The 25,636-nt window shown below is 37.5% G+C and overlaps 2 protein-coding genes across 2 annotated transcripts; one reads left to right on the plus strand and one right to left on the minus strand.

Annotated features, from left to right (window-relative positions):
• Positions 1 to 5,655: 5,655 nt before the first annotated feature.
• LOC137949710 (cell division cycle protein 48 homolog) lies at positions 5,656 to 11,367 on the minus strand. Its single transcript, XM_068795863.1, has 9 exons — positions 11,203 to 11,367; positions 10,920 to 11,085; positions 10,186 to 10,414; positions 8,494 to 9,260; positions 8,182 to 8,403; positions 8,021 to 8,092; positions 7,652 to 7,933; positions 6,990 to 7,349; positions 5,656 to 6,278 (listed from the first exon to the last, which is right to left on the minus strand). Exons 1-9 carry the CDS (start codon positions 11,229 to 11,231, stop codon positions 5,979 to 5,981), a joined length of 2,427 nt encoding a protein of 808 aa, XP_068651964.1. The 5' UTR covers positions 11,232 to 11,367; the 3' UTR covers positions 5,656 to 5,978.
• A 5,420-nt stretch (positions 11,368 to 16,787) lies between these two features.
• On the plus strand, positions 16,788 to 25,562 carry LOC137949911 (peroxiredoxin-2F, mitochondrial). Its single transcript, XM_068796154.1, has 5 exons — positions 16,788 to 17,141; positions 17,248 to 17,277; positions 17,436 to 17,594; positions 24,653 to 24,747; positions 25,167 to 25,562. The coding sequence occupies exons 1-5, from the start codon at positions 16,941 to 16,943 to the stop codon at positions 25,270 to 25,272; spliced, it is 591 nt and encodes a 196-aa protein (XP_068652255.1). The 5' UTR covers positions 16,788 to 16,940; the 3' UTR covers positions 25,273 to 25,562.
• Positions 25,563 to 25,636: the final 74 nt, after the last annotated feature.

Below are 25,636 nucleotides of genomic sequence, written 5' to 3' on the forward strand. Positions count from 1 at the left end.
TATCTTTGCCACCTTGTGTGCTTTAGGAAAAAGGAGCCTTCCCAGTGAGGACTTCTTACCCTTGAATGGTGCTTCTTCCGTGTGGCTAGCAAAATGAACTAATAGATATCAATAGAATGTTATAAGTTAGAGACTTTGATTTTGTAGAATTTCGATATTGTTAAAATTTAAAAGAAATGATCTTGAAGTAGAATCTCAGAATGGGTTAAATGGTCACAATCCCTAAAACTGATCAGTTTGGTCGACTTCCTTGAAATATTCTAATTGCTCTAACTTCTTTGATATTTAAATTTTGTCACTCTCTCTCTCTCTTTCTAACCTGTTTCTATGAAGACATTGTTAAATTTTAGGGTTTCATGCTTAAAACGACTAAGGTTTAAGAGAAGAAGAAAGGAATGGAGAAGAAGGAGAAATGAGGAAAAGAAATAAGGCAAGGCATGTGATGCCAGAAAGGAGATTGGAGAAAGTGAGGAAAATAGAGTACAAATTTTGTGCCCTCCACCTTTCCTTGATATTTATAGTTTTAGGATAGAAACCCTAGTACATGAGTAAAAAGAATAGGAACATAAAATTTATTATAATTACAACTCATGCCACTTGTTCCCTTAATTACAATAGATACCATTCGTACTATTTCAACACTCTCCCTCAAATTGGTGCAAAAACATCAAATATTTTTAACTTGGTACATGTAGTTGAGAGGGAGTTTGAAAAAATAACTTTTGTGAAAATATCTGCTAATTGGTTCTTGGAAGGAACATATTGTCTAGATATGATATTTGCTTGCAATTTTTCTCGAATAAAATGACAATCAATTTCAATGCGCTTGGTTCTTTCATGAAAATTGGATTGGTTGCAATATGAATGACTATCTAGTTTTCACAATAGAGTTGCATAAGCTTAGTTGTCTGAAATCCAAGTTCTATCATCAAGAATTTTAGCCATAACAGTTCATTTACTACATGAGTCATGACCCTGTATTCTGCTTCAACACTTGACCTAGCCACAACATTCTATTTTTTTCCTTCTCTAGGTGACTAAATTACCTCTAACAGTTGTACAATAATTGGAAGTTGATTTTTTATCATCGGGAGAGCCAGCGCCCATGGATTTTATCATCAACTTGATTTTCCTATTATAACAGGTTGTTCAAAATGATCACTTGTTTTTTTGTTGATTTTTAATGACAACGTATAAACGTAAGAGATCTCAAGAGAATGAGAGAAGAGAGGAACTCAAGCTCTTGGGAGAGAGGAGAGAAGAAACCAAGGGAGAGGAGGTGTGAAGACGAATTTGAGCCAAGAATAAGAGGCTTGAATACTCTATTTTATGCCTTGAGGTTGTATTTATAGTTGTGTGAGGTATTTACAATGACTACAATGTCTTTAAGGCTACATGCTTCAAAAGGAAAAAGACATAAAGAAGATATACACCAGCATGCATAATTATAATTTTACACCATCTCTATCAAAATTTTCTTTATTTACTAACCATGCCACCCCTACACACGTGGGTATCTCTTAACATCTTCCATCAAATATTCTGCTTTTTCCTAGATACTCGATTCAAAGACCCATGGATTTGTTGTTTGCTTGTTGGCTTCATATAATTCAGAAAACACTAATTTTCTCAATGCTTCTTGCTCATATCTTTCATCAAAGGGTGTTATTCTATAATGTCTGTCAAGCAAGTTTCCCACATTCATTTGTGAATGTACTCCTACTGGTGTTCCATCTTGCAAATAAGGCATATCTGGTCTAGGCAAAAAATTTGAAATGATACCTTTATTCCCATGCCTTCCCGCTTCTTTATCACCTACTTTGATTTCATCTTTTTGTTAAATATATACAAGAATCATTTCTGGATTATAACTGGATCCTTTTTTTTTTTTTTTTTGGATAAGTTTTCTTTATGGTGGATACCTGAATGCCAAGTATGGCTTGTAATAATCTATTTTCTGGAGAACACGATGATTCCTTCACCACTTGAGGCGTTAATTTACCTACTGAAATTTCACCTATTTTTACCCAAGATCCCAACATCACAATTCTGTTTCTGTCTAAATTGCTGAGTAAATGAGATCCCAAATGGGGTATTTCCCTAGTGATTCTTTGAAGAACTTGGCTTGTCACATGAGTCTGAATTTCATATTTTTGGATGTGAAAAGAAGTATAAATATTAACATATGCCAAAGGCTCTCTAATGAGTGTCGTGTCTTCAGAATTGTAGCCTTTTGACCAAAACTCTCTGATTAGAAGAGAAATCTGGCTAAAATTCTAGGATTTTTGGAGAAAATGAAACTTAATTCACATCAACGTATGGAAAGATAATAGGAGAAAAAATAGAAAAAAATGAGAGATTTTTGGTAGAACTAACCTATGGTACTTCTAATATCGGTATCTCCAAAAAATATAGTTCAAAATCACAAACAGTTTGTTGATCAAGAAACTAGACTCAAAGGGCTTTAAATTGGTACCTAATTTGACAAAAAAAAAAAAAAAAACTTCGTACTTGAATCTTATATGATATCTTGATTTGTTTCATTTCGTAACTTAACCCTTGCAGGCTCCATTCCAAATATTTTCTTAAATATAGGTCAGATTGACATTAAAGTTCATCCTTTTGAAATTAGACTTTGATACCTTTCATCGAAATATAACTTCATAAAATATACTTATTTTGAGATAAATAATCTGACCTAGCCGAACTGAGTATTATTTTTTCTTTGGCAAGCATAACCATTGACTCTTTCGAGATCAGTGTCTCCCTCTAGAAAACTTAGATTGAGAATTAGTTAGATAGGTAAGAAAATAGACTTACATATATTTATTTTAATGTAAATCGTCATTCTTAATGGCTTACAACAACTCAAAAAGTGCATCTCTTGTAGTCTAACCTTTGCTACTTCATATATTAATTTCTCTTTGTAGAAAACTCTGATTGCCAAAATTCATTTTATGTTGGGAAATAAACTCAAATATATTTTCGTCAATATATAATTTGCAATATGAAAAAATCATTATGGAAGTGCAAAAGCCAAGAAAACTACGGGTACCGAGACAAGAAAAAAAAGTTAGAATATGAACCTAAACTACTAGAGATGATAGATCAGAAAATGATTACATTATCTTTGTAGGTTGACAGAGTCAACTCACATAACCCAATCTGATACCATGTTGAAATTCTGTAAGGAGAAAAACTTCACTGACTTTATGTAATTTGATTACATGAATCTCTATTTATAATATAGTAAACAAGTAGAATCCAATTAAAATTAAATTACTTTTGTCCCTATGAGACTAATAACTAAATATAATAGTCGAATATGATTAGTTTTGCAAGAAAATTTATAAATAGGGACCCAAACTCATCCCAAAGCACTAAATTAGCATTTATTGCAATACTAAAGCCTCCAATAAAATTTTTATGCCAAAATTTCTGATTTTACCCTTTACATGAGAAAAAACCTAAATAACCATATTTTCCTAAACTATTTGCATATCTCTTAACATTCCTAGTTCAATCAAGTTCCACATACTTGATTGTGGATGCTTAAAGGATGAGGAGTTTGGATCTCACTAGGAGTTCATTGTCTCTCCCAAATAAATGTGTAAGTTTTATTTTTCACTTTTATACTTTCACTTTCCTTGAAAGATGTTTTCTAGAACCTTGACTCTAGAAGGGGAGTGCCTACTAGAGCCAGAATCTCGTAATAAGAAAATCTTATGGCGAGAAATTGAGAAAAGTATACTTGGGGCTTAAAGAGTCTTGATGAATCTCTTTGTACTTTTTCTAGTAGAGCATATTAGGAAATTGTTCCAAGCAAGGGTTCTTGGGGGATGATTATAACTAAGGGCACATCGAGAATGAGAAATTTGTCTCTTTGTAGTTGTATGCATGTGCCTTTAGTTTTGTCCACTTATTTAATTTGTTTGCACTCCAAGCACTTAAATTGTTAATTTTATACTCAATTCACCCCCTCATCTTGAGACGCCACCTGGGCCAACATCCCCTTCTTGTTAGGTACTATTTTGCTTAATTTTCCTTAATCTCCTTATAGGAGCCTCCTCCAAGAGATAATTTTGGCCTGAAAATCCCTATTGAGATAATTTTAATGATAACAGATACTTAAGGTACTACTGATGTGGATTAAATATGCAACAAAATACGAAAAAAAAAAACTAAAGAAATTTTTTAGTAGCATATTCTTGTGACCAGCCATAGTCCAATCAAATGGCCTAGCTGCACTATCTAACCAAGTAAGAGAAGCCCTCAAAACAAATGACCCATTGAAAAAAGGAACAAGCACCTCATGTCAATCAAATGGCCTAGCAACATTGTCAAACCAAATAAGAGAAAACAAAAAACTCTCTAGAAGCAACAAACGGGGCTACTATCCCACCAGCCCCAATGAACACTCAACACATCGAGGCAAACCCATCCATTTGGATGGAATGAAGCGAACCATTTGATTAGCTAGAGAGAGAAAACGATTAGATGAAGTCCATTCACCTAGACAACCAAACAACCACCCCCCAAGGGGCAAGAAAACAAGAAGAAAGAAATAAGATTTGTGAAGAAGAGCATCCAATAGGATGGAGATTTTTCAAATGGCTAACAGAGAGAAAAGCTATTAGAAGCATTCATCCGACTAACCAAGCCAATAAAGTCGAATGCTCAAAAACGAAGAAAGAGGCATTTTTTTTTGTTTTTATATGAATATGTATTTTTATTAAAATAAAAGGAAAAAAAATTACAAAGGCGGAGAGAGTAAGAAAGAGGCATTCATGTGAGGCAGACTAACCGGTCTATAGTTGTTCGAACAACAAGTGCCTAAAAAGTTGTCAATCAAGATTGAGGGTCTACATTGATTTGAAAATTATTTGGAGTTTTGGGGGTTGAATTCATAAAATAGGAGTATCTATGTGCATTGGTCAAGTATATCTAAAGTAAGCTCCCTTACTTTGAAATCAAACTGATTGATTAGACAATTACTTGTGGGTTTGTATAATGAATTAAGTTTTAAATCATTCTGCTTTAAGTATTATCCCGCTTTTTTTTAAAATAAATCCAATTTTAACTTTAAGCTTTAATTTTAAAATTTTAGTCAATCAAAGACGTTTAACTACTACTACATAGAATAAGTATTTAGAAATGGTGTATCTATTCATTATGCTTGAACTACAAGAATAGCATGTGGGAAAGGGTTTTGCATGTGGTCAAGTGTAAGTGAGCAACTAGACCACCCTCATCATATTGTTTGAGAGAAGTCCATTATTGTTGAGGATTAACTTGTTATGAAACCCTTCATTAATCGAACTAGTCTTTGTGTAATAAGTTGGAACTATACAAGGCTAAACTGAATGTGTTACTGAGATTCAAGACTCCATGGATTCCCTTGTAGAAAAAAAAAACACACATTAGAGAGGAAATGGAGAAAAAAAAGTTATGGAAACCCTCTCTCTTAAATTCTATTTATAAATAAATAAAAATATAATATTATAATTATACCCTTCACCCCAGTCTGAAGAAAAGACAGAACCAACAACAATACTCTACCTTTTACTAGAAAAAAAGAGTAAAAAATGACAACACAATTTAACGAATCTAACTTCTAGAGGTTTATTCCTCACACGCCTAATAATGAAAACATGGTTAAAACATCAAAAGAGACTTTCTTGGTTTGTGAATGCCAAATTATATATTCAACACAGTTTTAACCCTTACATAAAAACTAACATGAAATCAAAGACCTTACATACCCACCAGAAAAAAACTTTTTCAGCCTTAGCCAACCCACAAAGGACAGTTCAAGCCAAAAAGTTCTCTGGTATGAGGAATAAATAGAGAGAATTCCGTATATTTCTGGGTGATCCTACCAAGCCCCTCTAGTACATAGATAACTTTTTTTGCTGCACATTGGTCATGCTAGGTTGAACAGATTGTCCAGTGCACTTAAGTTTATAGAAGTGACTAAGCTAACTATACAAATCATCATCATCAGCTCCAACAGCTGTAGATGCAAATGGGTCAGCACCTGTCGAAGCTCCAGGAGTCTCAGACCTCTCAGAAAAACGAAACTCAGTGCCAAATCCCCTGGACTGCTGCAAGGTCTGTGCAAATGCCTGATATTTGCGAATGTCAGCATCACTGACACTACGTCGCGCATACTTCATAGACTCTTCAAAGTGACTGGGTGTTATCTCTGCAACCTCCTCTGCATCATCTTCCTCCATCGCCTCAGGGTTCTCGTTCCTTCTCCTTTCTCTCTCAATATCCTATAAGATGGAACACACAAACCATTATGCATTTCATCTTATGACATTGAATGACCAAATGACATTTGCTGGAAATCGGTAATATTGGTATTTTTCAGATGACAGTTTGCTATAAAGAGAAAATACTAGGGATGCAAAACAATAAAATAAAGCTCCAATCAGTGTGTAAAAAGTGTTCTTGAATGAAGTGGGAGCAGTACTGAATACCATTTAGCAGTGCTCTGTGTAAACAACAATAAACCATAGTGAACAAGAAAATGTTCTTTCATGGACATGCATATCACTCGCAGATAGAGGCATCTATTCCATAGCAGGCTGTTTTAACCTGACGAAGTGCCCACACCTTTCCTAATTTGGTAAAAAGTTTACTCTTGATCGAGGTTTTCAAACCCCAGCCCGGCCTTCACCAGAGTGCCTAGCATCTAAGCTGGTTAATACGTTGAATAACGCTCCCGTTTTTAATAGTCACAAACAAAAAATATCTCCAACATTATCACTCTAAAAGAGGTTGACTTATACACCAGATAACTTGAAGAAACAGACAGCTCGAGGGTTCTCAGGAAAACAGATTCCTAGATTCAAATATCCAGCAAGGCTACTGACTCCAGAACAATCCAGAACAACTGGCCAGTCCAATCCTCATATTGTGAACATTACCTCTAGTCACAGCAAAATAACAAATGAAAGTAGGCAAGGAATTGCAAAACTTACCTTTTCAATATTCTCTCTTATGGCATACTTGCAAGCACGTTGGCAGATTTCTGTAATATCTGCACCACTAAAGCCTTGAGTATACTTGGCCAAAGCTCTCAAATCAACATCTTTTGAAACAGGAGACTTCCTCAAGCATGCTTTGAAGATCTGATGACGGGAATTCTCATCGGGCAGAGGAATGTAGATCAACTGATCTAAACGTCCTGGCCTTAGCAAAGCTGGGTCAATTATATCCGGCCTGTTAGTGGCCCCAATAATGAAAACTGTCTTTTTGGCTGACATTCCATCCATCTCAGTAAGAAGCTGATTCAAAACCCTATCAGCAGCACCACCAGCATCTCCCACACTGCTCCCTCTCTGCAGAGATAGAAATCCGGGATAAGAAGGCATTGAGGAAAAAATGAACTATATTTTTGGGATACATGACAAGAGAGTTATTCACCTAAGTACCAAAGATCAATCCATGAGTAAAATATTAAATGGAGCATAAACAATTAAGACTGCTTTACAGCACACTATGCATAATCTTGACCAACTGAACCTCTAGGAACTAACAGGTGTGACTCAAATTATTATCATGCCCTCCTTTTAGATAATAATACAACCAGAACCAGTTAACAAAAGACAAACTACTTTTGAGAAACTTAAGAGAAGCATACCTGAGTTGCAATAGAGTCCAACTCATCAAAGAAAAGAACACATGGTGCAGATTGGCGAGCCTTGTCAAAGATTTCACGCACATTGGCTTCACTTTCTCCAAACCACATAGTGAGAAGCTCAGGACCCTTGACACTGATGAAGTTGGCCTGGCACTCATTTGCAATTGCTTTTGCCAGTAGGGTTTTCCCACATCCCGGTGGGCCATAGAACAGTACTCCTTTAGAGGGTGACATACCAAACTTCTCAAACTTTTCTGGATGCTCCACAGGATATTGCACAGTCTACAGCAAATAAAAAGATGGCAATTCTCAGATACTGCATTCGGAAATGAGGATTAGTGAATAGCATAGAAGGGAGAAAAACCCTACCTCTTGAAGCTCTCTCTTGACATTTTCAAGTCCACCAATGTCATTCCAGCTGACATTTGGCACTTCAACAACCTGCACATAAAACAAGTAAAGCAGTGAGACTATTAACTGATTAAATCCCACAAAAGTTCCACCTCAATCTTCATAACAAAAAGACTTACAGTTTCGCGAAGGGCAGATGGATTGCTTGTGCCAAGTGCAGTCTTAAAGTGCTCATTGGTTACAGCCATAGAATTAAGTATCTCAGCATCAATAGTTTCATCTTCCAAGTCAATCACATCCATTTTTTCTCGGATGCACTGGAGGGCAGCCTCAGTACAAAGAGCTGCAAGATCAGCTCCCACATACCCATGAGTGTCCTTTGCAATTTTCTCAAGATCAACCTGCCCAAATACAATTTTTTTTAACATAAGAAGAACAAAAAAAAAAAAAAAAATCATTCCTCTAGGACCATATTATGTCTGTCTACTCACATCTTCAGAGAGTTTCATGTTTTTGGTGTGAATGCGGAGAACCTCAAGGCGTCCAACCTCATCTGGCACCCCAATATCAATCTCCCTGTCAAACCTTCCAAACCTTCTAAGAGCTGCATCAATGCTGTTTGGCCTGTTTGTGGCCCCAATAACAATAACATGGGCCCGTGATTTTAATCCATCCATTAATGTCAATAGCTGAGAAACAATGCGTCTCTCCACCTCTCCATGGGTCTTCTCTCTCTTTGGAGCTATGGAATCAATTTCATCAATAAATATAATTGAAGGAGCATTCTTCTCTGCTTCTTCAAAAGCCTTCCTAAGATTGCTTTCACTTTCTCCTGCCAATTTGCTCATAATCTCAGGGCCATTTATACAGAAGAAAAATGCTCCTGTTTCATTAGCCACAGCCCGAGCAATAAGTGTCTTGCCAGACCCAGGGGGACCATAGAGAAGAATTCCCTTTGGTGGTTTGACACCAATAGATTTAAAAAGTTGGGGATGCCTAAGGGGAAGCTCAACTAGTTCTCGAATCTGAGCCATCTGCTTCCTGACCCCACCAACATCATCATAGCCCACTTCATCCAACCGATCCTCATCCTCCCTTCTCACAGGCTCCCCCTCACAGAAGATCTCAGTGTCAGGAGAGACCACACAATACTCTGGAGGATCTGTCTCAATGATTTTGAACTCGACACTTCTCATTCCACCTCGAACAAGGAAAAGATCACCTTTCCTCACAGGTCGGTAGGCTTCGAGGAAATATGCTGCATGTATTTTCCAAGAAAAAGTATCAAAATACTGCAAATAGAAATACTCATTTACTGAGAGAAGGAGATACTTGACATAATGGATACCATTATAAAAGAAAAAGTTTGATGACTGACATATTCAAAATTCAATGCAGTCATTCAAGCACTAAATGAGATAAATACATACTACTAACAAACAAGAGTTTTGAAAAAGTTCTACCTCTAGAGAAAAAAGAGTAAAAAGAAATAAGAAACTTTCACATATCAACCCAAGCACTGTAAGTTATAGTAGGCATGGAAAACAGGAACAAAGAAAACCTTTATTGCTTGAACCAAAAATATCAGATATTACTAGCTATGCTTTTACCAGTATCCTAGCCCACATTATCATAACCTCTAGACCATGATATAACCCCAGCTAGTATAGAAACTTTTAGCCCACAAAACTTACAGTTCTCTTATGGGACAAATTCATTTACCTCCTAAATGATTTTTTTTTTTTAAATGCCTTCACTCAAGATGTAGAAATATTTAATTGCTCAAGAAGTCCTGCAGCACTCACTGAGTTTTGCATAATCCTATCACCTGTCATAAGGTTTCATCTCAGTTATATGGGCTATAGGACTCAGTAGACCATAAATATATATATATATATATATATATATATATATATATATATATATATATATATATCTAAATAGAGAAGTCAAGGGGGAAAATCGCAATAAGTATCAAATGAAACTCTCGATCAATACTCCACAGGGGGAGAGGATTTACTACACACAATAGCAAGGTGTATTAGAAAAGCCAGCAATAGAAACGAATAAACTGCCAACACCAAAGGATGCACACAAACCCAAAATTTCCCAAAGACAAGCAAAAGCCACACCAGAAAGTATCACTCCAGCTTAATCATAGTGCAGAGATGGAAATAACTTACGCTTCAAATATGCATCAAACAAGTTCCCAGTAACTCCTTCAATGGTGTCATCCACAGGGAGAATGTGCACCCGCTTCCCATACTTCACATCTGGGCATTGATGCACAGAGACTACATCACCAAGTCTAACCCGAAGATTTGATCTTACCACTTTATTCATTCTGATTTTTGGTTCATCACAAGCATCATCAGCAAGAGCAATACATATTGTGTCCCGTCTTTTCTTGCCCTGAGCATGCAACAAAATCAAATATACTCAATACAGAATTCGTTAGCAGGACTCACTCATCAATGGCCCCAATCATGGCAGACTTAGAATAAAGGCAAAAAAAATTACATTCTCTACCAGTAATAACCGACACAAAATCATGAGCAAAATCTAGCAAAGACTCTTCCATACATAAACCACATGAAGAGAATAGGTTAAATGTTTCAGAAGATTAGAAATTTGAAAGCAAAAGAAATACACGGGCACTTTAAGTGACCCATAGTTGAGGAGAGGCTACAAGTCTTCCTCATTGACTACCCATAATAAAAACATATATCAGAAGAAACCCTAAACTTGTGAAATGCAAGCAGATAATGGACCCATAAAACACACCCGAGTCCCCAAACAAACGCTCTAAGGTCCCAAATCGTGCCCGAGCCAGAGCAACATATCAACATAACCCAGAAATTCTATTTCTGTTATTTGATTTCATTAAAACAAACAAGAACATAAAAACTTTCGTCACCTTTATGAGAATTGTGTCTCCCCGGAAGAGCTGTAACTTCTCCATGGTCTCCGGGTTCAAGGAAACCACAGAATTATCGTCATTGACAGCCTCATCGACGACGAGTCGATTTGGCGCCTTCTTCCTCTCAAGGATTGCGGTACTGAAGTCCCGCTTCGTTCCTTTCCTGAAATTCACAGAACCCATCAAAATCAACCATCTTCTATCAACTTCAACAACAGCAATTGTCAAGCTTTTTCTTATCGATCAAAAAATCGGATAAAAAAGTTAACAATTCTCTTACGAATCGGAGGATTCAGCTGGGTTGGTCATATCGATCTAACGAGTTAGAAACTATTGCAGAAAGTATGAGGTGAGAATCACAAGATTGCAGAAGCAAGAACAGGAGATCTGCAAGGTTGATGGGTTCTCACAGCGGTGGCTGGAGACAGATATATATATATTTTTTCAGGAGATATTACTTTCTTGTTTTAGAAGAAAGAGATTTCTTTTCTTTATACTTGACTGATTGCAGTCGAACAAGGGAAGTATTTGTAACAGTTTAACAAGAAAAGTAAATTCCGACTGAGAGAAGAGAACTACTAGAAAGTGAAGTCGATCGGGAACCTCGGAATATTCTAGAAACTCCGTCCAGTGTCATCAGGTATGCCGGAATTCTATCCGATACATATCGGATATTCCATAGCCCTATCTCGGTCGTACCAGGCATTTAGTAAAACATTCTCTAAAAATAATTAAAAATATAAAAAAAATATTTAAATTCACATAAATATGTCTGGAAAGTAATTAAAAATAGGAACACATTTAGGGGGGGGGGGGGGGGGGGGGGGGGGGGGGTAGTGCACATGACTCAGGACATGATCTTCATGCGTATTACGCAGTTCATGTCCTGATGTCGTTAGGGAGCACCGAAATTCATGTCATGTACATGAATATACATGACTCAAGAGTTCATGTCTCAAGAGTATTCCGCCCGATTTTGAGAATCATCTACATGACTCTCGCGCGGGCTCTCTCTGGCTCGACCGTCTCGCTCATTTTTCTTCATTTCGCTCATTTCGTTCTTGCACAGACACTCTTGTTCCTGCAACCCCTCTATCGTCTCCCTGAAACCCGAGCTCTCTGCTCCCTCTCTCGTCTCCGCCGTCCCTCTCCGGTCTCCCTCTCTACTGCCTCCGTCTCTCGCTGCGAATGTCCTTCCGGCGTCCTTCTCCATCTCGAACTCGTTCTCCCTCTTAACCTCCCGCTCGCTTCTCCCTCTCTCTTATCCCTCTCGGCTTCCTTCTCTTCTCTCTGTCTCTTCTCCCTCTTTTCTCCCTTGCGGCATCTCACTCCCTTCTCCCTCTCGCTCATATCTTTTCCCCCAAAATTCCCTCTGATTTCCTGCGATTTCCCTATTTCAATTTTGGTTTTCTTCAATTTTGACATTGGGCTTCGATTTCTTAATTTCTACTTATATTCAGCATCGATTTTCCCATTTCGGCTTTGATTTCAGCCGTCGGGTTCGGTTTTCCCCAAATTTCAGAAGGTATGACTAAACCCTAATTTTTTTCTGATTAAATGAGTGTTGTATTTGATTTAATTTTAGTTCGAGTGTCTAATTTGAGGTTATTTGTGCATAATTATGGGATTTAGTGTTACGGATTAGGGTCTAAATTTTTTATTAGGGTTAGGGTTTAGTGTTTTTAGGGTTTGGTGCTTTGTATTTAGGGGTTAAGTTTTTAGGGTTAAGGATTTATGGTATTGTTAGGGTTTAGGTTTTGGAATTAGGGTTTAGGTTTTTTTTTCAATTTTTTTCAGCTAAGGTTTAATGGGTGATAGGGTTTAGGGTTTAGGGTTTGGGGCTTTTAGGGTTGTTAAGATCTAGGGTTTTTTGTTTAACTTCTGGAATTAGGGTTTGGGGTATAGGGTTTAGGAGGTTTTGGAGTTATGGGGTCTAGGGTTTAGGGTTTCGGAGGTTTTGGAGGTATGGGATCTAGGGTTAGGGTTTGGGAGGTTTTGGAGGTATGGGGTCTAGGGTTAGGGTTTTTAAGGTTCTCAATTACGATTTATGGTGTTTAGTCCAATTCAAACGAGGTTGAGTCGCCTACATGGGCGTCCATTAGCCAACGAAACCCGACCCCCATCACTGACGAGGTACAGTTCGTAGTAACTGTGAAGTCATATGGGGTTCTACAAGGGGTGTTCGGTGAACTTGGACTTGATGTGTGTATGTGTGTGTGTGTGTATTTGCATTGTTTTGCATCTCCAATGGAAATAGTTGATTAATTTTGGAATGTTTTAGAATATTGTTTAAAAATTTTTGTAATGCTATGGAATATTTTTGCCATGTGGTGAGGAGATTCGGGTGTTATAAATATCCACCACATGGTATTTTCTTATTTGTGGTTTTTGTTTCGTGACGGGTAATGGTTGTCTGATAAAGTTTTTTCCATGAGGACAATCTCAGATTTAGATTGAAAATGGCTGCAAGAAAACAACCAAGTGGTCGACCATATGACTTTTGGAGCTTTGAAAAAGACAACAAAATGCTCGATCTTTTAGTCGAGCAGGTATATATAGGGAACAAGTTGCCCAATGGTGTTTGGAAGCACGGGGTATATACGGAATGTGTCAGTAAGTTCAATGAAGACGCAGTCAATAAAAAAACTGTTGAGCAGCTTAAGAATCGAACAAGATCATGGAAGAAAACATACCAAACGGTAACGAGCCGTCTCAACACTAGTGGGTTCGGTTGGGATGCAACCACACAACGAGTTACTACATGTCATTTTGTATGGCAAGACTACATTAAGGTCAGTAAATCATGATATATTGTAAAACAATTTGTATTGTTTCGCATTACTAAGAATGATGTTTTATTCTTGTAGGAGCATAAAAAGGCTCAGAAATATAGACAACAAGGTTGCTCCCTTTATGACAAATTGGCTATAGTAGTTGGAAACACAATAGCCCTAGGGAATGGTAGTACAACTCCTATAGATCTGTGTGATGAAATTATCCATGATGAGTCGGCTCCTATCTCGATGGATGAGCTCAACAATGATGACATAGTTATGGGAACTCCACCGCAATTCAATAGTGGAAATGATTCGGCAGCGGATCAATCTCGTGGAAGTAAAGGGCCATCTTCACGTCGTCGTAGAAAGATAAGCGAATTGCCCACTGAAGACAATAGACAATTAATTGATGTAGTTGGCCAAATCGTTGAAGCTATGAAATGTGTTATGAAGTATAAGGAACACGATGTCAAAGAACCTTGGGTCAATGCCCTCATGGAAATTCTGGACCTGTCAATTGCACTGAAGTATGGCGCTCCTGAATGGATAAATACGCCAAGTAAGAAGGCCTTGTTTTTAAAAATGACAGTGGCGGAGCGGGTCGAGTGGCTTAATTATTGTGCAAACAAGTAATTGTAATGCGTTTTAAGTACAATATCTTTTTTGAGAAGATTGTTATGTATTAAAGGCGATGTTTGAATTATAACGTTACTAGACTTATCAGTATGGTTAAGGTTTCTATTTTATATATTTGTTGTCTTAATATATTATGTGGATAATATAGTGGGTGAGTATGGATGTGAATATGATTGTTGAGTTTGGATGAATAGGTTATGATTGAAGATTAACCATTATTTTTGTTTATGACTATTTAGAAGTTTAAATTTGCAGATTCTCATGGATATTATGACAGAAGAAGATATTGATGTAATTATGATTGGATTGGCATGTATTATTGTCGTCATAGTAAGATACTATCTATGCCCTGGCAACAGTGGTGTACCACGTTCTTATGGGATGAATGATTGCAAAAAGCCTTAGACAAATCTCCTGTTAAATTTCGAAAAGTTTACAGGATGAATCAAATTGTATTTCACAAATTGGCAACAATACTTAATACCAGAGGGTTTTTATCAGCGACAAAGACCATCTCAGTGGAAGAACAACTTGCCTATTTCCTCCTAACTGTTGGTCAACAACAAGCCTATAGTGTCACAACAGAGATGTTTGATAGATCGAACTGGTCCATAAGTAAATATTTCAACAAGGTGTTGGATGCTATCCTCAAACTTCACTCTGATTACATCAAACAGCCTTCGGAACGCACACACTCGAGGATTTTAAACAATTCAATGTTTTATCCATACTTCAAGGTAACATCACTTGCTCTCTATTTAGATTACTATACAGATTTAGTCAATACTAATTGAAATTATATAATTAGGATTATATTGGGGCTATTGATGGAACGCATATCAAAGCGAACATCCCGCTTGAAGAACAACCAAGGTTCTGGAACAGAAAGGGTTATCTCTCACAAAATGTGATGGCAGCATGTATATTTGACATGCAATTCACTTATGTACTAGCTGGATGGGAGGGATCAGCAGCTGATTCTCGTGTACTGAAGGACGCATTGACTCGCCGAAATAAACTATTTGTACCTGAAGGTAAATAATATATTTTATGCAGTAATATTTTATCTTTAATTATTTAATGTAGAAAATATTTGGTATTGTAGGTAAATATTATCTAGTCGATGCTGGTTATGCAAATCTACGAGGATTTTTGGCTCCATATCGAGGAACTCGATATCATTTGCAAGAATTTGGAGATAATATTCCTAAGAATGAAAAAGAATTATTCACTCGAAGACACTCGTCTTTGCGGAATACTATTGAGAGAACTTTTGGTACTTTAAAAGCTCAATTTCAAATGTTGAAAGGCACTCCTCCATTTTCTTTTAAGGTGCAGACACAAATTGTCATTGCTTGTTGCATATTGCACAATTATATACGTACAGAGGATTACAATGATATATTTGATTTGGAAGATGATGATTCAGATGATGAGTTTGGTGGAGGAGGTGATGGGGTTCAATTACGTGCAATGGACGATACAGACAGCGATGATAGCGATGGTCTTGTGGAAGAGGATACCCACGTAACAAGCTTTCGAAGGCAACGTGCATTAGAATCCACAAGAGCCGCACAATTTTGAGATGACATAGCGACTTGCATGTGGAATGATAACTGATGATTGTATCTTTTATTGTATTTGAACATTTGTTGTTCTTATGTACTAAACTTGTAATTTGATGATTTTAATGCTAATCACGAATTGGTTATTACAATAAACTCTATTACATTAGTAATAAAGTTGTATATTTATTTATATATTATATTTATTAAATTTTATTACTATATTAAACTAGATATTTAAGTCTAATAAATAAAATATAGTTACAATATGTATTTGATCAATTGATTAATTTTAATTTTTTTGGAAATATATTATCAATTAATACTACACATATTACGTTTTTAATAAAATAATTCTTTATTTACTCATTATATTTATTTTTTATTTATTGTATTATATTAGTGATTTAATAGTGGTAATATTACGTACAAATATATAGTGTATTAAAATTATGATTAGATCATTTTTTCCTCTTAAAACATTCATTTTTAGGCTATATTATATCATATGTTATTAATAAATTAATAGCTAAACATATTACTTTCATTTTTGTTATTTATAATGTTATTTATTTATTACTTATAATTAATCATGTACGTATTTCATTGCCTCACCTAATTTGGGGTTCGAGGATTATGTTGTAATTATAAGTGTACTATATAGGTTTAGGGATTCTCTTGTTTTTTATGTTTTTCTAATGAGTGGGCACTATTCACTAGAAACTGTTTTCTTGTACATGAAGGCATCAACACTAACACTAAATGCAAAGATGATCTTCATGTACATGACTAACATGATCTTCATGTTGGACATGAACTTGATCTTCAAGAATCCATTTGGGGGCACTAACCCCCCTAAGAAATATCACTTCCCTCTAAACTTACAATGTGCACACCCCCCTTAACACACAAAAAATTCTTTCACGATAAGTAAATTCAACCTCCCCTCTCCACCGATTCAGCAGGTTACCGTATCCCGTGCTAGTGCCTGAGAGCAAAACCCCTGATCGAAAAAATCTGTGCGGGACGAGGAAGAAACCATGAGGTCGGCAATAGTAAAGAGATCAGGTTCTGCTGTGAAGCCGATGATGTGGGCCCTTCGTTCGAGGGCTTTCGCGTCTGTTTCAGTGGGAAGTGATATCGTCTCTGCTGCCCCAGATGTTACGCTCCAGAAGGCTCGGACCTGGGATGAAGGTGTCGAATCTAACTTCTCGACTACTCCTCTCAAAGATATCTTCAAGGTTGCTTTTTATTTCTAGCACCCCTATCACTTTTTTTTTCTTCTATTATTTGATTCGTTTATTAACTACTAGCATTTCTACTCATTTATTTATTTTGCTGTTTCAGGAAAAGAAAGTGGTCATTTTTGGGCTCCCTGTAAGTTTTGCATTCATTCCCGTGCGATTGTGTTTTTATTCTGGACCAGCTTTACTTGCAATTGCCACTGAATGATAATTTGTGTTTCATGAATTCGTTTTTGAGCGTGTTCTCTAGTTTGGGTTCTTGTACCTACTTTTGCTACCTGTGAATTGCAGGGTGCATTTACAGGTGTCTGCTCCAAAGCACATGTTCCAAGTTACAAGAACAACATAGATAAGTTAAAAGCTAAAGGGGTTGATTCTGTAATTTGTGTTTCTGTTAATGATCCCTATGTGATGAACGGGTGGGCGGAGAAGTTAGAAGCTGAAAAAGCTGTAAGTTCTTCAACTCGTGCTGATTTGATTAGAACACATTGGAGTGTTGTTTGTGCTTGGAAGTACCCTGTGTAAGTAATTTAAAAAATAATGTGTTTCGAAACTTATCTTGACATGTCATGTCTGAATGGATATTACATCCCTGGTGATCATTGTGGAATGGAATTGATGCCTAGATGATAATATACTTTTTTTTTATCTGTTTTTTGTTTTTTATTTTTAACTCTGAATTGTATGTCTAAGCAACCTATTGCTTAGAGTGGTGTTCTTCTCAGCTATGCAATCTCCTAGCTATTTGTCTTGTCAGTAGCACGTGAAATCATTAGGAGATCTATTTCCACTGTTTCTCTCTCTCTCTCTCTCTCATATACGGGCCTGCTGCAGAATCTTTAATTTAATTTTTTGACATTCACTTTGCTCTATAGAACCAGAGTGTATATTGTACATGAGGATTTTTACTGATTTTTCTCCATGTATCTGATTTGTCACTTAATAAAATATCCAGTTAGTGATTTTAGTATCCTGTAAATCTGTTTCCATTGTTGGATGAAAAAAGTACAATTTGTCATGGATTCACCCTTGTACACAGTGGCCTACCACCCTGGTTGCATTAGGAAGATGGAGATCATTTAATTCTCCCTTGTAGGAAGTTAAAAAAGAGAAGCGATTCTTCACATTGGCACTCAAAAAGGGCAGGTGTCTCTGCAGTTTGACTCCCTATATATGCATCTCAGTATTTTAACTGACTCTTGTTTATGGCAACTGATAATGATACTTAGAAAGAGGACAGTCTGATATTGTAAAAAAAATGAAAATAGTTATGGAAGCCATACTGTGATGGAGTGGCGATATTCAGCAATACCAATAATGCTAAATGTGTCATCATATACAATTGTGCTTTGTTTATACTTTGCTTAGTTGCAAACTTCCCGAGGTGGGATTTTTGCTTGTTAATGGTAGCTACAGAGTAAGTCCTTTAAGAGGAACAGCATGTACTATATAATTTATCTATCTGCAACATTTAACTAGATGGAGAGGTATCCATGTGGGCAAACCATGGTTTCCAGAAAAAAATGCCATAACCATTAACAGATATTTTATATTATGATCCAGTGTTAAAGCAAGACCATTCTGTGGCCCTAAGAATGAATAGAGGTGGATGGGTCTGCATCTCTTTTTCTGAAATAGTGAAGGCTTATTAACTTAAGAAAAAGAACAAGATATTACAAAAGGTACATTAGCCTACAAAGGGTGAGATGCTCCCGATACAAGAGATGCACGATTAACACCCTCTTTAGCCAATGAATCAGCAATGTAGTTTGCAGCGTTTAGTGTGTGCTTCCATGAAACAACATATGACCTATAAATATTCAGTTTCCTTATAGAAATATCTGAATCACCAGGGTGGCTTTGAACTTCCTTTCATCAGCAGATCACCATGGAAGAATCTCCTTCAACAACTAATGGAGCGGAGAAATGCTCAAAGTACAGCTTATGGCCTTGCTTTAGTGCTGTGGTTTCTGCCTCTGTAGAGTCCTTATAGCCAATGGGCCTGAGAAAGCAAGCGTGGCAGAGTGTTCTAGATCCCTAATGGCCCACCATACTCGCTTGACCTGGGTTACCGAATGAACTTCCACCGAAGTTCAACTTTTAGAGGGCCCAGAGGAGGAGAATCCAAGGGGTTGCAACTAGGGCATGATGATTCACGGACATTGCCACCAATCTCCAATCCTTTTTTATTAAGAAGAAGGGCGTGGAGGGAGGCCCTTGTATTTTTTGGCCCACATTAATATTGTATGGGAGAATTTTGTAATGAAACTTCCCATAGAAATTGCTGATTTGTTAAAAGTTCAGGAATTCCTTTCATTCCATAGAAGCAATGGCCCAACATCAATGGAGGCTCTTCAGAGGATTGTTCCTATGAGCAGTAGATCAATAGAGAAATTCTGAACTATAACATCTGTGAAAGATGTTGGGAAGCAACAGTATAACCCAAACTTATTGAGAACCGAACTCCAAATCTGACAGCTGATAGGATCTTGAATAACAGACGATCCACTGTCTTCACCAGGCATCCCTTCTTTTGCAGCTCGTCACATGGAAGTATTTCTTGTGGCTAGCTGACCAGATAAAATGTTTCACTTTGGGAGGGGAAATTAATTTCTACAAAAGGGATTCTTGCTTGCTTCTTTGTGGGAAGATGAACCCAGTAAAGGCTTATACAAGGAGGCGTTGGTGAAATTTCCTAAGGAGTCAAGAAACCATAGAAGCTTGTCCCGCCCATTTGGCTTGAAGTATAATAGTTCCAGCTCAGCTAGCAGCTCTGCTATGCCATTGGCTTCCTATTCATCAAATTTCTTCTAAACTGGAAGCTCCAGTTACCCCTCTGTTGGGAGCCCTCTGTCAACTCTTTGATTGTGACATTTTTGTTGCTTGAGAGGTTGAACAGCCTTGGAATCTTACTTTCGAAGGAGAATTTTCTAACCAGAGGTCTGAGCTACCATCCCCAATGTGGAATCTTCTGAAAGGGTGAAATAACGGCTGACATTTGACAATGGATTTCCTGATGCTTGATGTTCTATATGCTGGCATTATTGAAGGATACCGGCTAGTAGGCATGAAAATCATATTTATCATAGAGCACTTTCCTCCAAAGTGAGTCTTTTGATGTAGCAAATCTCCACCGCCATTTTCCAAGGAAAGCTTCATTAATTTGTTTAAGTCTTGATATCCAATCTTCCATCCGCCTTGCGTTTGCAAACCTCCTCCCATTACACAAGTGGATAACAAAATGAAAAAGATGGACCCCACCATAGCGATTTTCTTTGCGTTGCTTCCATTTGGTTGATGATGCTAGCTGGGCACGGAATGGGGGATGGAAAATAATTGGGCAAGCCAACGAAAGTGGATTTTATAGATTTAGTTTTTTAGACAAGAAGACCCGCTCTCTCCGCTTCTGTTCAACATTATAGCTAAATTCTTCTCCTCTATGTTTTACTCGGCAATGAATCTTGGGTGGCTCCCTCCTAATAGCCTCCAATAGGCTTTTAATATCCCCATTCCACAGTATGCGGATGATACCATTATTTTTGGGATCGCTAATATGGAAGGAACTAGAAGGATCAAAGTGGTCTTGGGACTATTTGAATTAGCCTTGGGGCCACAAGTTAACTGGGGGAAAACTTCCCTCATGGGTTTCAACGTCAGCCCTGAGCTACTAGCTGAGATGACGAATCTCTTTGAATGTAAAACATCTACGATCCTGTCCACTTACCTTGGTCTCCCCTTCTTCAATGGCCGCATAAACTAAAGTTTATGGAACCTTTGTGGTGGAAAAGACTGAGACCTGACTGACACCCTAGAAGGGCTGATTTCTCAGCAAAGCAGGAAGGCTCATCCTCCTAAAGTCTTGTATTGCAAGCATCCCCAACTTTGCTTTGTTCTTTATGCCTTGCCCTGCCTCTATATGTAATGCCATGGATAAGTTAGAAAGAAGATTTCTCTGGAGAGGATCGAGTGATACTTTTAAATATCATTTGGTCAAATGGGAGGAAGCTTGTTTGCCAAAATAGATGGGAGATTTGGGGATTCGGAAATTGAAGGAAATGAACCAAGTTTTGCTCTTAAAATGGATTTGGAGGTTCAACATAATTTCTTCTAATCTTTGGAAGGAAATGGTAGCTGTTAAGCTTGGTTGTTCTTCTACATGGTGGACTTCAGGAGGTAACCGGAGATGTCTATTTCCAATTTGGAGATCACTATATCTACTTATTCCTAATTTCTCCTCAGCCAGCAGATTTTATGTTGGAAACGGCATATCCTTAAAATTCTGAGAGGATTGGTGGGCGGTACAGGAGCCTTTACAGTCAGCGTTCAAGGATCTTTTCCTCCTATCTTTACGAAGGGAGATATCGGTTGCTGATGCTTTTGAGGGGGGTGGTTTGAGCCTACACCCCATAAGGGGTCTTTCAGATACTGTGGTGTTGGAGGCAAGCAGGTTGATAGAATCTTTGCACTCTTTCAAACTAAGGTCTTCAGCAGCAGACAAGCTGATTTGGTGGCCTGACAAAAGCGGTATCTTCTCTGTGTCCCCTACTTACATTTACATCAATGGCTGGCATTTAAATCAAAGGGTGCATGAGATATACTTTGCATGGAGTCTTTGTGCTCCGCCAAAGATAAATTTTTTCATATGGAGCGCCTACCAACAAAAGATACTCACGACAGATGTGTTCAGAAGAAGAGACCACCCATCTATTGATCCTCTCTACCCTTTCTGCAACTCAGAGGTAGAAACAGCCAGTCACATCTTTCTACAATGCTCTTTCTCATGGAATGTGTGGACTTCCATCCTCTGTAAGATGGGGCTGCAATTCTTCATGTTGGCAGATCTAATATCCTTTAGTAAGTCGCTCATTGGTACTCTCTTTCCTAGGCTTGGAACGCATATGATCTCTACATTGGTTTCATTTCGTGGGGGTTTTGGAATGAACGCAACCGCAAGCATTTTGATGGTAAAAGTGAATCCGCGGTAAGAGTCACTAATCGTGTGTTGGGCCAAATCTCAGTGTGGCTTCTTCACAAGAAGCCCTTCTCCTTCTTTGTGGGTTCCTCCATCCGCTATAATTGGAGCACCATGGCTAAGATGCGGTTTGGAACCAATGTCCCAGTCATGCAGGGATGGACCCCCCAGAGCATGGTTTCCTAAAGTTGAATTTTGACGGTTCCTTTCTTGGTAATCCTGGGATTGCTGGCTTTGGAGTTTTCTCAGATCCTTCCAGAAATCAGTGTTTCTCATATGCTGGCCCGTTAGGCATTGCTGACTCAACGTTGACTGAGCTCCAAGGCCTTCTCAATGGGCTCCACGATTTCAAAGACAATTGTAGTGGTCCTCTTCACATTGAAGGGGACTCAAAGGTGGTAATTGGTTGGTGCGAATATGCATCCGCTCCCCTGTGGCGCCATTGGGACTCTTTTCGGGAGATTCTTGAAATTGCCTCTCAATTTTCTTGTGTTTGGTCTCACATTTCGAGATCTGCAAACTCAGCAACAAATGTGTTGGCCAAGATGGGAGCAACCCTTCAATCTCTTGTTGTTAGAGATTTGCTCCTTTGTCCTATGTGATTTTCTCTGTTAATAACATAATTTTCAAAAAGAAAAAAAAAAAGCTTTTCAGGCCAATGAGAGCAATCTACCCCTCCATGATGCTAACCTTCATTCAATGTGCTCTATAACTTGTTTCCAAAAAAAAAAAATGCACTCAATAACTGAATTCCAAATCCTCTCATTTGGTCTGCTATGGAAGAAATAAAGACTTAGGTAGCTGGAAGGTAATGATAATTCCGTAAGTTATGAATTTGAGATTTAAGGAGGAAAAGTAGAAGAAATAAGAGGGGAACAGAAAGAAGAAGCTGCAGGAGGCTGCACACATCGAGGGCTCAGAATTTGAGCCCTCTCTTTTAAAAGATAGAATTGCCTCTCATTACAATATCTCTCATAACTTCTCAATTACAACCCAGAATTAAATGAAAATTGAAACATAGAATTCTATTATGAAGACCAACTTACTCCGACCTTGGAGAAAATTACAACTATATAAGAAATGATCAAAATACCCCTATATGTGAAATTTAACACTCCCTCTTAAGTTGGGGAGTGAATGTCAAACATACCCAGCTTGTCATAAAACACCAAACATTCATGTCTTCCAAGAGGCTTGGTATAAATACATCACTGAGTTGTTCCAATGACTTCACAAATGGAGTGACAACTTTTCGTTGCATGACAATATCTCTAATAAAATAGCAGTCTACCTCAATGTGTTTAGTTTTCTTATTAAAATTGGATTACTGGCTATACAAATGATTGCTTCATTATCACACTTCATAACCATAGGCTCTATTAATGTGACACCAGAACTTAACAAGTACCGGATCTACCTGCATAAGTTTACTTACTGTGTGAGCCACTATTCTATACTTTGCTTTTGTGATGGATCTTGCTCTACTGTTTGTTTCTTACTCTTTCAACTCACCGGATTTCCTCCAACAAAGCAGCAATAGCTAGTGGTAGACCTCCCATCCATCTTACATCTTGCATAATCTACATCTGAGCATCCTAATACATCAATTTTCCTTGAAGAGTATATAAGAGACCTTTTGCAAGAGCCCATTTCAAATATTTCAAAATCTTATGAGCAATTCTAAGTGTATTTTCCTTGGATTTTTTAATTGACTAACCACTCCCACTACAAAAGATATATCTACTCTTATAACGATGGCATAAATTGACTTCCCCACAAGGCGTTTGTACTGTGTCTTATCCTTAATTTCAGATCTCGGAGAATCATGAAGGCTAGTATTGACTTCCATGGGCGTAACCACTGGACGTGCCCCCAAGAGATCATACAGTTGTAGCATATATAAAATGTTCTTCCTCTGAGATAGAACAATATCTTTCTTACTTCAAGCCACCTTGATACCAAGAAAGTATTTCAGTTGTCCTAAGTCGTTTATCTGGAAGTGTATTGCCAATATGTTTTATTTATTTTTACTTATTTGATTCCTTCAGAGTTAATTCCTAACAACACAATGTTATGGGCTGGTCTTTGGTTTCTCAAAAGGATGGGTTGTTTGTTCTATGTTCAATGTGGAGTGGTTGGTCGTAATTTCTGCGCAGCAAAATCACTGTGGTGTAAGTCTGGAGGTTTTTTTGGTGAGGGAAATAGTGATTAGATGATTTATTGTGTTTGCCACCCTGTCATTATCCATTTCCTATTCTTTTCCATTTAATGAAGCTTGAACTAAAAGTGACCTTAGAAAATTGAAAGTCGTTGCATTTTTTTTATATTTCTCTTATGCAGAACAGTTTCATTGTACCATGTTGTGCACCTTCTTAGACTTTCGATAGTCATTGTCTAGGAGGTAGTGACTGTGATCCAACTGGGTACTCTTTGCATTCTTCTGTCACTTGTTTATTGTTTGCTTGAAGCATAACGGATTGCACTGGATATACATCTCAGCAAAAAATGGTTCTTGTGATAAATTTGATGATTGCAGATTGAATTTTATGGTGATTTTGATGGGAGCTTTCACAAGAGTTTGGAGTTAGACTTGGATCTTTCAAAAGCGTTGCTGGGCCATCGCTCTCAACGGTAAGTGCTAATTGCAATGACACCATTTTTAGAAATTCTATGTGTGGCGTCAAAGTGGCAATATCTTTCCTATAACTAGATATTTCGGCAAACATCATCTCTAGCAAGTGAATCAACCGAACAGATGGTCAATGATTACTCGTTCATTCTTTTCTATAGAATTGTGCTATTCAATGGTTGACCCTTTCTCCTTTTGTTCTGTTTGTGAATGTGTAACCACAGCCATTAGGATGATACTCAAAAAACAAATATCGAACTAGAAATCCAAAATTCTACTCTGAATTGCTGATGTGATAAGTTGTTTATTTAGGGTAAGTTTGGAACCCTATGGAAAAGAAAAGAAAAGAAAATGAGAATTTGACCATTATTATTCCTAATAGTTTGTGAAAAGGAGATAATGATGTTTTTTCGTTTTGCAGGTGGTCGGCGTATGTGGTCGATGGTAAAGTCAAGGTGATGAATGTGGAGAAAGTCCCGTCAGAGTTCAAGGTTTCAGGCGGCGACGTGATCTTGGAACAGATTTGATAGAAGTGTTACAATTTTCCCAAGCCATCAATAAATTTCTCCAGTTTCACTATGAATCCATTTTCTGGATAAAAAACTGGAATGTCATCTGAGATGTAAGCTTTTTCTGTTTGGAGCTACCGCCAGTGCAAGATAAATTACGCCTCTAAGTTCAAGCTAGGCATCACCTTCAGTTTTAAAGGTCTCTTGACTAGTGGAGTTGAAGGGGATTTATTTTTAGTCTGTTTTACATGATCTCCACATATGAGGAATGATTTTCAATTTAGCTGTGACCACAAGTTTACCATCCATATCGCATCAGCCGGTTCAATTCAGTCCTTGCACCAGGTTTTTTTTATCATATATTCTTTCCCTTATTTGAATG

The sequence above is a fragment of the Aristolochia californica genome, unplaced genomic scaffold (genome assembly GCF_029961685.1).
Source record: "Aristolochia californica isolate CCGP_79_NKW_82.1479 unplaced genomic scaffold, dmAriCali1.0.hap1 SCAF_14, whole genome shotgun sequence".
Lineage (NCBI taxonomy): Eukaryota > Viridiplantae > Streptophyta > Magnoliopsida > Piperales > Aristolochiaceae > Aristolochia > Aristolochia californica.